At 43.2% G+C, this 14,753-nt stretch overlaps 1 protein-coding gene across 2 annotated transcripts in view; it reads left to right on the top strand.

Moving 5' to 3' along the window:
- Window positions 1-14,753, top strand: part of LOC135539420 (signal-induced proliferation-associated 1-like protein 2) — a 107,896-nt gene that overhangs the window by 59,481 nt on the left and 33,662 nt on the right. For both annotated transcript variants that reach the window (XM_064965296.1, XM_064965294.1), the window contains exons 7-10: window positions 1,253-1,410; window positions 6,140-6,719; window positions 8,190-8,464; window positions 11,887-12,102. In XM_064965296.1, coding sequence (XP_064821368.1) covers window positions 1,253-1,410; window positions 6,140-6,719; window positions 8,190-8,464; window positions 11,887-12,102 — 1,229 coding nt within the window. The remainder of the gene's footprint in view (window positions 1-1,252; window positions 1,411-6,139; window positions 6,720-8,189; window positions 8,465-11,886; window positions 12,103-14,753) is intronic.

Raw genomic sequence — 14,753 nt, 5'->3', positions numbered from 1 at the left:
AGGTTTCAAAAATATACTTCTGTGTATTGATTTTAAGAAAGGCATTGATGTTTATGGTTAGGTACATTTGTGCAACGATTGTGCCTTTTTTGCAAATGCGCATAAATCATCCCCAGTTTGCGAAGTAGGCTGTGATTCGATGATAAATTAACAGGCACCACATTGATTATATGCAATGCAGGATAAGCTAGCTAATCTTGTAATATCATCAACCATGTGTAGGTAACTAGTGATTATTTGAAGAGTGATTGTTTTATATAAGATACGTTTAATGCTAGCTAGCAACTTACCTTGGCTCCTTGCTACACTCGTGTAACAGGTGGTTAGCCTGCCACGGAGTTCCCTCGTGGAATGCAATGTAATCGGCCATAATCGGCTTCCAAAAATGCCGATTACCGATTGTTATTAAAAACTTGAAATCGGCCCTAATTAATCGGTCGACCTCTAATTCAATTCACTGTTTTTTTAAATTATTGGACTATTCTGGAGGTCTGAAATTCAGTTACAGCAATAAAGATTTTAGGCCATCTTTAAGCTGTGTCCCTCTGCAAAGTATGTCCAGGAATTAGGACTGACAAACTGCCCCACGTTCATAGAAATCCACCTATACAGGGCCAGTGTCCTTTCTAAGCGTTAGGGAAATTAGAACAGGCCAAATGTCTTGTGCATCGGATGTGTCTTGGGCCTTGATTATCAGGATTATCAGGATTTGAAGTTTCATTCCTCCCCTGGGATCCCATTTGATTTCTGAGATTAGCTGTAAGCCCCCCCCCCCCAAGGTCTGCAAAGGCTCTGCCACTACTTGAGCCCCTTGATCCGGCCTATTCCACCCCTCATCCCGTTTGTTTACCACCTACCCTACACCAAGGGACTTAACAGACATCAGGAGGCCATAGTCTGTTACGCCCTGTTAGAAACCTCTGGAGCCTAGCCACTGCCTTTAGCACTTCTGTTGATTGGCAAGGATATGAGCGGTGTAAGCAATATGACAGCATTATAGCTCCCACATGCCCTCTGATAGACTCCAAATAAACAGGTTTTACTGTCCTCCGTATCCTTTCCTTGACCACTTAACAGCTTGACTCGTGATAAAGAATTGGATATATTGCTTTATCACGTACCATGTAGGTCTTTTTTTAGGCCTTTTGAGACCATTGAGACACTGTCATAGTCTCTCATGTACTGTAAGGGCATTTACTTTTCTGAATTCTAATGTGCTTTTTCTTTTCCGTTTCCTTTTCTTGCCATTTAGCTACTGAGGAAGAGACACATTGGAAATGACATTGTCACCGTCATCTTCCAGGAACCTGGTGCTCTTCCCTTCACTCCCCAAAACATTCGCTCGCACTTCCAGCACGTGTTCATCATCGTCAAAGTCCACAACCCTTGCACAGAAAATGTTTGCTACAGGTGAGCAAAGCAGACCGCCGATACTTCTAAAACATTTGGCGTGAGAGATGTGTAGAGCTGGTTTAAATGAACTTGCATTTATTCAATCATTCATGTACCTAAGGGCCCAATTTCAATAAGGCTGGAATCCAATCATTACAAGAGTCAATCATTCAGAAGTGCCTCTTAATGATTGTTGAATCAAGTGTCAACTCCCTCCATTGCTAACGTTCAGTCCCTGGACAATAAATTAGACAAGCTTAGGGCGAGGATCTCCTTCCAGAGAGACATCAGGGACTGTAACATAGCTATGATTCTGTAAAAAAAACACTATCTGTGGACATATTGTCCATGTCCATTTAGCCAGCAGGGTTCTCTGTCCATCGACAGGCAGGAAGAAAAAATTATTCAGGAAAACTAAAATACGTTTCATGATTAACAACTGTGTGATTGTGGTAAAGTTCTCCCAATCAGGAATACCACATTACCTCCCAAAATAATTTTCTTCGGTCATCGTCACTGCCGTGTATATTCCCACCCAAGTCGACACTCAGGGTACTACACTTTTCTATGTGCAACCTGGAAACCGCTTATTCTGAGGCCGCATTTATTGTAGCTGGGGACTTTAATAAAGGAAATCTGAGGAAAACGCTACAGAAATTCTATCAACACATCTGTGATACATGCGCAACACGGACCATGGATCATTGCTACTCTCCCTTTTTTAGGCTATGCAAAACAGGAACAGGAAGCTCCTGTGGTATGGACTGCTCAATGTTGGTCTGACCAATTGGAATCTATGCTTCAAGTTGGTTTTTGATCATGCGGAACTGGAAATATTTTGGTTCGCCTCTGAGAACAGTATTTACTTACACACTGACTCGGAGAATGGGTTAACAAGGAAGTGCATATGTTGGATGATGTTGTTCCCACTGTGACGATTAGAACTCGTCCAAACCAAAAACCGTGGATTTGTTGCAGCATTCACAAAACTGAAAGTGCGAACCTTCGCATTTAACCATGGCAAGGTGACTGGGAACATGGATGTGTTCAAGCAGACCAGCTACGACCTCAGTAACACAATCAAGAGGCAAAACAACAGTACACAGAGGATTTGCATTAAACGGCTCAGACATTATCCATATGTGACAGGGACTCCAGACAATCACAGATTTATGAAGGGAAAACCATCCACGCCTCGCTCCCGGACGAGCTAAACACCTTCACCTGCTTCGAGGAAAACTACATCGAGCCACCGACGCTCACGGGGACTCTGCTTTCGTTCTCTGTGGCCGAAATGAGTAAGTCATTTAAGAGTGTTAACCCTTGCAAGACTGCAGGGCCACGTCCTCAAAGCATGTGCAGACCAGCTGGCTGAAGTGTTTACGGACGTATTTCATCTCCATATCCCAGTCTGTTGTTCCCACTTGCATCAAGATGTCCACCATTGTTACTGTACCAAAGGAAGTGAAGGTAAATTACTATCGCCCCTTGCACTCACTTCTGTCATCATTCTTTGAGAGGCTAGTTAAGGATCATATTACCTCTACATTACCTGAAACCCAGACCCACTACAATTCACATATCGCTTCAACAGACCCCGGGTGATTGCCATTGCACTGTACCCTGCCCAATCCCACCTGAACAAGATAAATACCTACAGTACCAGTCAAAAGTTTGAACACACCTACTCATTCCAGGGTTTTTCTTTATTTTTACTATTTTCTACTACATGATTCCATGTTATTTCATAGTTTTGATGTCTTCACTATTATTGTAATAGTAAAAAATAAAGGGAACCCCTTGAATAAGTTGGTGTGTCCAAACTTTTGACTGGTACTGTATGTAAGAATACTGTTCATCAATTACAGCTCAGGGCCCAGGGTCTGAACCCTTCCCTGTGCAACTCGGTCCTGGACTTCCTGGACCCCAAGTGGTAAGGGTAGGCAACAACACCTCCGCCACGCTGATCTTCAACACAGGGGCTTCACAGGAGTGTGTGTTCAGCCCAAGGACTTCAGCCACCCGGGCCACAGCCTGTTCACCCTGCTACCATCTTGAAAGCAGCTGGGACCACGAAACTGAGAAACAGATTCTATATCCAGGCCATCAGACTGTTACATTCCCAACTAGCCGGCCTCCACTCAGTTCCCTTGCCCTGAACCTTATTCACTGTTCTAGCCGGCTACCATGCGGTACTCTACCCTGCACCGAAGACTGCTGCCCTATGTACATAGTCATTGAACACTAGTCACTTTAATAATGTTTACATACTGTTTAACCACTTTATATTTACAGCGCATTCGGAAAGTATTCAGACCCCTTGACTTTTCCCACATTTTGTTAAGTTACAGCCTTATTCTAAAATTGATCAAATTAATTGTTTTCATCAATCTACACACAATAACCCATAATGACAAAGCGAAAGCAGGTTTTTAGGAATCTTTGCAAATTAAATTTTAAAACAGATTCCTTATTTATGTAAGTATTCAGACCCTTTGCTATGAGATACAAAATTGAGCTCAGGTGCACCCTGTTTCCATTGATCATCCTTGACGTTTCTACAACTTGATTGGAGTCCACCTGTGGCAAATTCAATTGATTGACCATGATTTGGAGAAGGTGCACACCTGTCTGTATAAGGTTCTACAGTTGACAGTGTCAGAGCAAAAAAACAAGCAATGAAGCTGAAGAAATTGTCCATAGAGCTCCATGACAGGACTGTGTCAAGGTACATATCTGGGGAAGGTACCAAAAAACATTCTGTAGCATTGAAGGTCCCCAAGAACAATGCCCTCCATCATACTAAAACAGAAGAAGTTTGGAACTACCAAGACTCTTCCTAGAGCTGGCTGCCCAGCCAAACTGAGTAATTGGGGGAGAAAGGCCTTGGTCAGGGAGGTGACCAACAACCCAATGGTCACTCTGACAGAGCTCCAGAGATCCTCTGTGGGGATGGGAGAACTGGTAGAGTGGCCAGACGGAAGCCACTCCTCAGTAAAAGGCACATGACAGCCCACTTGGAGTTTGTCAAAGGCACCTAAATGAGAAACAAGATTCTCTGGTCTGATGAAACCAAGATTGAACTATTTGGCCTGAATGCCAAGCATCACGTCTGGAAGAAACCTGGTACCATCCCTTCAGTGAAGCATGGTGGTGGCAGCATCATGCTGTGGAGAGGTTTTCAGCGGCAGGAACTGGGAGACTAGTCAGGATTGAGGGAAAGATGAATGATGCAAACTACAGAGAGATCCTTGATGAAAACCTTCTCCGGAGTGCTCAGGACCTCAGACTGGGGGCTAAGATTTACCTTCCAATAGGACAATGACCCTAAGCACACAGCTAAGAAAATGCAGGAGTGGCTTCGGGACAAGTCTCAATGTCCTTGAGTGACCCAGCCAGAGCCCGGACTTGAACATGATCGAACATCTCTGGAATGACCTGATAATAGCTGTGCAGCGACGCTCCCCATCCAACCTGACGAGCTTGAGAGGATCTGCAGAGAAGAATGGGAGAAACTCCCCAAATACAGGTGTGCAAAGCTTGTAGCTTCAAACCCAAGACTTGAAGCTGTAATTGCAGAAAAGAGAAAAGGGTCTGAATACCTATGTAAATATAATATATATTTTTTTATACTTTTAATAAATAAATAAAAATGTCAACCTGTTTTTGCTCTGTCATTATGGGGTATTATGTGTAGATTGAGGAGTGAAAAATAAGGCTGTAATGTAACAAAGTGGAAAATGTCAAGGGGTCTGAATACTTTCCGAATTCACTTTATATACTGAATTCTATTTTTTTTTTTTTTTTTTATTTTACTAGGCAAGTCAGTTAAGAACAAATTCTTATTTTCAATGACGGCCTAGGAACAGTGGGTTAACTGCCTGTTCAGGGGCAGAACGACAGATTTTGTACCTTGTCAGCTCGGGGATTTGAACTTGCAACCTTTCGGTTACTAGTCCAATGCTCTAACCACTAGGCTACACTGCAGCCCCACTAGTCATGGCTCAACCTGTATAACTACTGCTGTACAATACTGTCTGTACTGCCTTTTACATATCAATATATGTGTGTATATATATATTGTATATATATTCCAGTCTCTTGACATTGCTAGTTTTTCTCTTGATTGTGTATTTTACAATTTTTTTATTGCTAGCTATTACTGCACTGTTGGAGCTAGAAACACAAGCATTTTGCTGCACCTGTGATAAATCAAAACAGATTTGGAGATGCTAATTTTGATTTGGATATGTTGCTGTCCAATTTCAAAGAAACTACTTAAATTCCACTACAATGATTTACAGCCCTTACTGTTAGCGGACCTGAGTCTTGAATCAGAATTCTGATCATACAGAAACAGCAGTTGCTTGTCACCACCTACACCACTGTGAGAGTTGAAAGGACCTCTATTTGTTTAAACTGATACCACACCTCTATTTATAATAGAGCATTCTAAAAATATGCTAGTGTAGTCCATTATATTCACGCAATGGAACAGCACTTTAGCTATCTAATATGACGTACAGTTGGTCGTAAAACCACTTGTTCTGCTCTTGTAATTTCGGATTATCAGAACAACAGTTTGGAACCTTTCCATTTCCAGGGAGTGGCCGTAATGGCTGTAATTCAAAATCCCCCAACAGATCTCTCTCAAATGTATTGTTATGACCTATTTGTGTTACTTAGAAAAGATTATGATGCAAAATGACAGAGGGATTAAAATGGCTGTTTGTCTTTATGTTTTTAGTGTGGCGGTCACCAGATCTAAAGACGTGCCCGCCTTCGGTCCTCCTATCCCCCAGGGGGTGTTCTTCCCAAAGTCGGCCATGTTCCGGGACTTCCTCCTGGCCAAGATGATGAACGGCGAGAATGCAGTGCATAAGTCGGACAAGTTCCGCGCCATGGCCATGCGCACGCGCCACGAGTACCTGAAGGATTTGGCCGAGAACTTTGTAAGCGCCACCCCCGTGGACTCTTCGGCGGCCAAGTTCAGCTTCATCTCGTTGGGTGTCAAGAAGAAGGAGCGCAGCCGACCCCGGCGCAACGCCCACCTCCAGAGCTACGGGGCGGTCACTTGGGCCGTGGTGGCCCGGGACTTTGGCCAGTCAGCAGACATTGGCTGCTTGCTGGCCGTCTCCAATGAGTTTGTGGTGCTGATCGAAGAGGCGTCCAAGGAGGTGGTGTTCAACTGCTACTGCCGCGACGTCCTCGGTTGGAGCTCAACATCCGGGAGCGTCCGGCTTTTCTACGAGCGAGGCGAGTGTGTGGTGTTCTCCACGCAGGAAGGATGCTGGGACGACGTCCGGGAGATCATGCAGAGGTTGGAGGTAAGAAGGTTGTGTGGTAGGCTTAAAGACAACATTATTCAGTGCTACACATCCTGTACACACATTAAGCCTAATCCTGGACGAAAAAGCATTTTCAATTAAGATTTTCCATTGAGAATGCTTTTTAGTCAAGGCTTAATTTGTATCCGGGAAACCACGCCTCAATGTTTAAACCAGGGGTCATCAATTGGACCCACAAGGAATATATCTGATTCAACTTCTCCAAGTATTTACTGAAGACTAGGTTTAGTTGATCACTTGGTTTTGTTACTGCTTGGCTGTACCCACACTGGCCCAGAGAAGATTGGCCACCTCTGCCTGAGACATAAGTATCATAAGGCACTTGTACCTCAGTATTTGGCTGTGTTTTGACAGGCATCCCAATTCAGATTTTTTTCTTCTCCTAACTAATTGGTATTTTGACCAGTCAGATCAGCCCTGTAAAATATCTGATGTGAAAAGATCTTGTTAAGCTAAATAGTTTACTCTGGGTGAACACTGCAGTGAGGTGATTACTCAAGTCCTGGGAGCCAGCACAAGTCACAGCACAAGTCACAGCAGATTAGGCAGCAGGTCAGCAGATGTCCTCCATTTTATACCGCCACTTTACCTCAGCCTCACAACAATATGTTTGTTGTTAAAAGTTACTGTTCTTGAATCACTGGTGGTAATTAAGGCCTGCCGGGGCGTGTACTTTCCTCCTGTTTTTTTTTCCCACAAATTGATTGAGTCATTTGATTGATAATTGTATTATTTAGGGGGAGACGAGAGGTCGTATGGGGTCGGGTGTCCCTGAGTTCTCTGTCCCAAGCCCTTTTAATTTCGGTTAAATGGGATTATCCAAAGGTGTCTAAAGCCTCTGCTAGGGTTGTCACAATACCATTCACCTCAGATGCCCAGGCTTTAAGATTCTAAAAAGGGGTGAAGAACTGGAGAGTCTGGATGAAAAATAGTGACACGTTGCCACTCCAAACAGAGCTGGTGTCTTTTAACCTTTTGCTTCGTGACGACCCTAATCTTTGCAGAGCTTGACATTGTGAGATTGGCTGATTTATTCTGAAATTATCTAGGTATTTCTCCTATTGTTGGCAAACTTTTTTTTGTCAAATCCCGCAACTGTTTCCTGCACTTCAAGAGGCCAGCTCAGGCCACGTTTGGACTATATTTTCTTTTTGTTGCCAAGTTTGATTGAATGGAGCCCTTAGTCTTTTCAACCAACTTTATAATGGAAAGGGATAATAATTTAAGTTCTCATCAGCTTCGGTGCTGTTAAGGTTTTGTATATGTGTGGATTAGGTCAAACCACAACCTCACAGAGAGGTAGTAATTAGCAACTTTAACTGGGGTAATGGTTGGCCTTATAAGGTAATGCTCATAACTTTTCAAAACAGTTGCCAATATGGATAAACCCTAATAAAGCCATTAGATCAAAGTAGGCTGAAATTGACTCTCTTGGTCATGTTGCCCTAGATTGTCACCCGGGGCTGCGAGACAGTGGAGATGACCCTCCGGCGGAACGGTTTGGGCCAGCTGGGATTCCACGTCAACTTCGAGGGTGTGGTGGCAGACGTGGAGCCCTTCGGCTTCGCCTGGCAGGTGGGTCTCCGTCCGGGCAGTCGGCTGATGGAGATCTGCAAGGTGGCCGTGGCCACACTGTCCCACGAGCAGATGATCGACCTGCTGCGCACGTCCAACACGGTCAGTGTGGTCATCGTCCAGCCCCATGAGGACGGCACACCCAGGAGGTAGCTTAAACACCACTTCGTCCTTCTTTGTACTTAACTAAGCTAAACAGCTCTTACAAAAACATCTGTCCCAAGTGTTGTTTTATTCTTTCACTGAACAAAAATGTAAACGCTAAAATGCAACAATTTCAACGATTTTACTGTGTAACAGTTCATATAAGGAAATCGGTCAATTTTAAATAAATTCACGAGGCCCTAATGTATGGATTTCACATGACTAGGCACGGGCGCAGCTATGGGTGGGCATGGACTTGGGAACCTGGCCCAGCCAATCATAATGAGTTTTTCCCCACAAAAGAGCTTTATTACAGACATAAATGCTCCTTCGTTTCATCAGCTGTCAGAGTGGCTGGTCTCAAACAATCCCGCAGGTAAAGAAGTTGGATGTGGTGGTCCTGGACTAGCGTGATTATACGTGGTCTGTGATTGTGAGGCAACAGCTCTGGTGGACATTCCTACAGTCATTATTCTAATTGTACACTCCCTCAACTTGAGACATCTGTGGCATTGTGTTGTGTGACAGAACTACACATTTTTAGAGTGGCCTTTTATTGTCCCCAGCACAAGGTGCACCTGGGTAATGATCATGCTGTTTAATCAGCTTCTTGACATGCCACATCTGTCAAGTGGATGGATTATCTTGGCAAAGGAGAAATGCTCACGGACAGGGATGTAAATTAGGAATGCACAATATATCGGTGAGCATATCGGAATCGGCCGATATTAGCTAAAAATACCAACATCGGTGTTAAGCTAGACATCAAGCCAATGTGCAAAACCGATGTAAAAGCTGAAGTGCATACGTATATAGCGTAAGTAGACGACGTAATGACGCCATGAAAATACAGCGCTACACAGAACAGAAGCAGAAAAATACTAAGTGCACACTTCCAACAATTAAACAAGTTCAAGTTGAGCAGTCATTTGAAAGAGTAAGAACATTTCAGCGAGACAACTCAAAGGTGAAATCCATTAAAGCCAAGATAATGGATCTCATTATGCTACTTGCTATGGGCGTCACAATTGACATTTGGACCAGTGATGTCAGTCCCATGAGCATGCTGAGTCTGACAGCACAATGGGCCAACCAGGATGTCGTACTGTGGAAAGCTGTATTGCTCAAGAATGTGCTGGGTCTCATACCGCTACTGCCATTTCAATGGCATTTGAGAACATGTTTGAAACTTGGAAACATGAACAAACTTGTAGCGCCACTCGAGAAATAAGCTCAACTGCGTTTGCATGATACCCTCTGTCATGGCATTGAAACGCCTGCTCAACAAAACTGCGGGGTCAAAACGTACAAAAGTACTCGAGGTTATGAATAAGCGATTCGGTGGTATTCTCTCTGAGCTTCTTTACTGTGTCGCAACCATGCTCAATGCTAGGTACAAGGACCGCTACTTCGATGCAGACATGAAACAGGGTTTATGTGAAATGTTACATACACAGCTGGACAAGATAGAAATGGACACAGTGACAGTGCCCACCGAGGAAGAGATCATGGACGGACAGAGAGCTGAAACTTCACTGCTTGACATGTATGATGAAATCCTGGTTGAGAAAGAAACGACTGAACAAATGTACAATGAAACAGCACAGCAAGTAAGTGAAATAAATAGGTTTGGATTATGTTTTACTGGTAATGGGGACATACTTAAATTCAACCAAAATAACGTTTTGGTATGTGTGTCTGTGTGCAACCTTTTATTTAAAGTCAGTTCAGAAAAATTATTATTTACAATGACAGCATACCCCAGCCAAACCCAGATGACGCTGGGCCAATTATGGGCCGCCCTATGGGGCTGCCAATCACAGCCGTGTGTGTGTGTGTGTGTAACTATTAAACTCTAGTAGAATGCATAAAAGGCCGCAAAAGGACATGTCGGGACATGTTAGCCGTTGCATCAATCAAGTTATGATGGCACTGCCGTACTCAGTGTTCAGGTCACGTATTGAGCATGTTTGGGATGCTCTGGATCGATGTATATGACAGCTTGTTCCAGTTCCTGCCAATATCCAGCAACTTCGCACAGCCATTGAAGAGGAGTGGGACCGCATTCCACAGGCCACAATCAACGGCATGATCAACTCTATGTGAAGGAGATGTTGCACTGTATGATGCAAACTCATCAGATACTGACTGGTTTTCTGATCCACGCACCTACCTTTTTTTTAAGGTACCTTTGACCAACAGATTCATATCTGTATTCCCAGTCATGTGAAATCCATAGATTAGGGCATAATGAATTTATTTCAGTTGACCGATTTTTATTTAAAAAAATTCTTTATATGAACTGTAACTCAGTAAAATCTTTGACATTGTTGCATTTGTATTTTTGTTCAGTGTACGTAGCGCATTACTTTTGTCCAGAGCCCTATGGACCTGTGCCATTTGAGACTGGGCCAACATGTATGAATCAAGACCGGGTTTTCGTGCTGTGCCATTTTTTTGGGGACATTCCAAGGTAGTCGTTGGGTTGGTTGGTGAACTGTTATGTTGAGAACTTGAGACTTGCCAAATCATGTTTTAACAGGAATCAAGCAGGGTGAAAGAGAACATTATCCATAGGAACATTTCTGGGATCTTTTATTTTAGCTCATGAAACATGGGACCAACACTTTACATGTTGTGTTTGTTTATATTTTTGTTCAGAATAGGAAAATAGGATGCATTTTGGGACCCAGACTTTTGGGACTTGGCTAGTTCAAAGCTAATGATCTCTGTAGTCATGACCTAATGGGCTTGTTAAATTAATCAATGTTGTCTATTAATGTTGTGTTTTGTGTGGACCCCTGGAAGAGGAGCTGCGGCTTTCGCAACCGCTAACGGGGATCCAAATAAAATACTAATACCAGTGTTATTGATCAATCGGCTGTTATCAATGTTATCAATCGGCCACAGGCTTAGTCAATGCAGCTTATATCCATCAGCAAATGTTTAACATACTTAACTGTAGCAAAGGAGCAGTAAATTGGGATGAAGTTGGACACAAGTTAGCAGCGACTGGTCCCAAATGCAATGGGAGATTGCACTCAGAATATTGGGTAAATACTATATTCTGACGTTTAAATCAAGCAAGAAAGAGGTGGAACGAGGCTATACCAGTTTGGAAATGGACATATCAATTAGTGAGGTTTGTGAAAAAATGTAACGGGCATTGAAAAATCAAAAAAAAAAAACTCTTAAAATGCAGTCCATCTGCCAAATCTCAACTTAAATCTCCCATTGACTTACAGTATAACATATTTGGCAAGTAAGAGGATTCACACTTTTTTTTTTACATTAGATGCACTTAATAACACAGTAACAACACCAACTCATACTCTTACAGTATAATTTAAGTACATGTACTTCACCGTTTTAAGATTGTTTTGTAAGACACTGAATTGCTAATGTGTTTTTTGATTTATTCTATCAGGAGCTGCTCGGAGATGTACCGCGTCCCCGTGGTGGAGTACAAGACCACCACGGCTGCCGGCTGGCACCGCGTCTCGACCGCTCCAGGTGGCGGCCCGTCCATGTCCCGGGCCTCCCCCACACAGGGCCCCAGCCCTGGGCAGCAGATGTTCCACTACGCCCAGGGGGCCATCTCCCGCAGCACCTCCTTCGACAGGAAGCAACAGGATGGGACCAGGTACACCTCAGCACCCACCTCCATCTTCTTTGACTCATAGTTCCAAGTTCAAACGCCCAAGATCAGAAGTACTCAAATTTGAGCCTGGAGGGCCAAAGTGCTGCCGGATTTCTTTTCGAACAGGGTAAACTCATCGTCACTGGTTGGTTAGAGATTCCACTCACGAGCACTATCTTCATCAGTCCCTGCTTATCAGAAGAATCTACATCAGCAGTACTTGGAGACCAGATTTGAGTATCCCTGCCTTTGACACTCATAATCATGCTCAAAGTTTGGCACCAAGGGAAACTTGAGGTACACTACCTTTCAACAGTTTGGGGTCACTTAGAAATGTCCTTGTTTTTTGAAAGAAAATCAAAGGTTTTGTCCATTTAAAACAGTGTAGACATTGTCAATGTTGTAAATTACTATTGTAGCTGGAAACGGCTGAATATCTACATAGGCCTACAGAGGCCCATTATCAGCAACCATCACTTCTGGCCTTCTAGGCAGAGTTGCAAAGAAAAAGCCATATCTCAGACTGGCCAATAAAAAGAACAGACTAAGCTGGTTAGGAACTCTGCCTAGAAGGCCACCATCCCGGAGTCACCTCTTCACTGTTGATGTTGAGACTGGTGTTTTGCGGGTACTATTTAATGAAGCTGCCAGTTGAGGTCTTGTGAGACGTCTGTTTCTCAAACTAGACACACTAATGTACTTGTCCTCTTGCTCAGTTGTGCACCGGGGCCTCCCACTCCTCTTTATATTCTGGTTAGGGCCAGTTTGCACTGTTCTGTGAAGGGAGTAGTACACAACGTTGTACGAGATCTTCAGTTTCTTGACAATTTCTCACATGGAATAGACTAAATTTCTCAGAACAAGAATAGGCTGACGAGTTTCAGAAGAAAGTACTTTGTTTCTGGCCATTTCGACCCTGTAATTGAACCCATAAATGCTGATGTTCCAGATACTCAACTAGTCTAAAGAAGGACAGATTTATTGCTTCCTTAATTAGAACAACAGTTTTCAGCTGTGCTAACATAATTGTAAAAGGGTTTTCTATTGATCAATTGGCCTTTTTAAAATGAAACTTGGATTAGCTTACACAGCGTGCCATTGGAACACAGGAGTGATGGTTGCTGATAATGGGCCTCTATACGCCTATGTAGATTTTCCATAAAAATGTGCCGTATCCAGCTACAATAGCCATTTACAACATCAACAATGTTTACACTGTAATGGACAAAAAAATGGTTCTCTTTCTAAAACAAGGACATTTCTAAGTGACCCCAAACGTTTGAATGGTAGTGTATATTGCATCAAACATGCTTCCTTGCTTGGTATAAAGAGTCACTCAGATTTCATATACATATACAGATTTGCTAACCAATCATGTCTGACTCCTCCCAAGGACCTTTACTAATAATTGAATAGGACTCATTGCTGACCTGTTTTTGTTAGTGAAATTGTATAATTTTCCTGACGGACACAATGGCACTTCTATCCTTAGTATCACTGACACTGCACGACATTAGCATAGGCCGTGCATAATGAGGTCAAGGTTTTTGTAATGTGATTAGCATAAAATTAAGTGGCAAATACATGACTGGGAAACTGAGGCTGCTCTGGCGGGAAGAAAAACAAGATGGCAGAAGGGGCATGTTCATTAGGGAAAGCAACTGAGTGTTTTACAACGATTTGCAATGGAAATCAGGAATGGGGTTTGTTATTTGACAAGTCTAGGTAAACCATCCCTGTTTGTCAGTTTTCTACTGTTGATCCCTAATAAATTCGACCCAGCTCTAATTCCAACTAACATGCTGTAGCTACTATACTTAAAGCAGTGTTTCTCACAGACATTGCTTCAGATGGTGTTTGCACACACAGTGGGTACCAGAACTAGAAAAAAACAACTGAATCAATGCTGAATGTAGATGATAAGCACTCTTTGGCACTTGATATGGTACTAACAGAAAAAAAACAGAAGAGACTGAAGGTTTTTCCTAGTTTTTGCCCATATGTTTGGTCATGTTTTATGGAGTGATTTTAGTGGCAACAGAATTTTTATCAGAATTTGTATTATGAAATGTTTAATTTTGTTGGCACTAATATCATTCCATAAGCATCTACTTTTTCACTCTGTCTATAAGGATTGTGGGTCGACCTCCCGTGTTGTGCCCCTGTTACTGAACTTGGCACACAGCATGGAAGGTGGTGAGGGGTTGAGGGCGGGGGGCTGTGGGGTTCGCTAGCAGGGCGTCAAGGCATGTGAATGTTTTATTGAGCTCCCTGAGTGTTGAGGCTCTTGTTTGCAGCCCTGCACTGCCTCTCTGCTGTGGTCTGTCCCCGATCGTCTCACACACACACACACACACACACACACACACACACACACACACACACACACACACACACACACACACACACACACACACACACAGCGACAGTAAGGCTACCTCAGCACTGGTCTTTTGGGCAGTGTTGCATTACACGTCAGCTATGTAAGGGTGCATCAGGTTGAACGCGTGTGTTGCCATGCGTATGTGTGGTGTTTCACCTAATCAGTGTGTGCATATCCTTTTACAACTGCGTGACAACTGTGTGTGTGCATGCAAGCATACCGGTATGTGTGTGTACATGTGGGAGTAGTGCATTTTTGTGGGATGAGTTTG

Source organism: Oncorhynchus masou, chromosome 5 (genome assembly GCF_036934945.1).
Source record: "Oncorhynchus masou masou isolate Uvic2021 chromosome 5, UVic_Omas_1.1, whole genome shotgun sequence".
NCBI lineage: Eukaryota > Metazoa > Chordata > Actinopteri > Salmoniformes > Salmonidae > Oncorhynchus > Oncorhynchus masou.
This window is presented reverse-complemented; position numbering and strand designations above follow the sequence as displayed.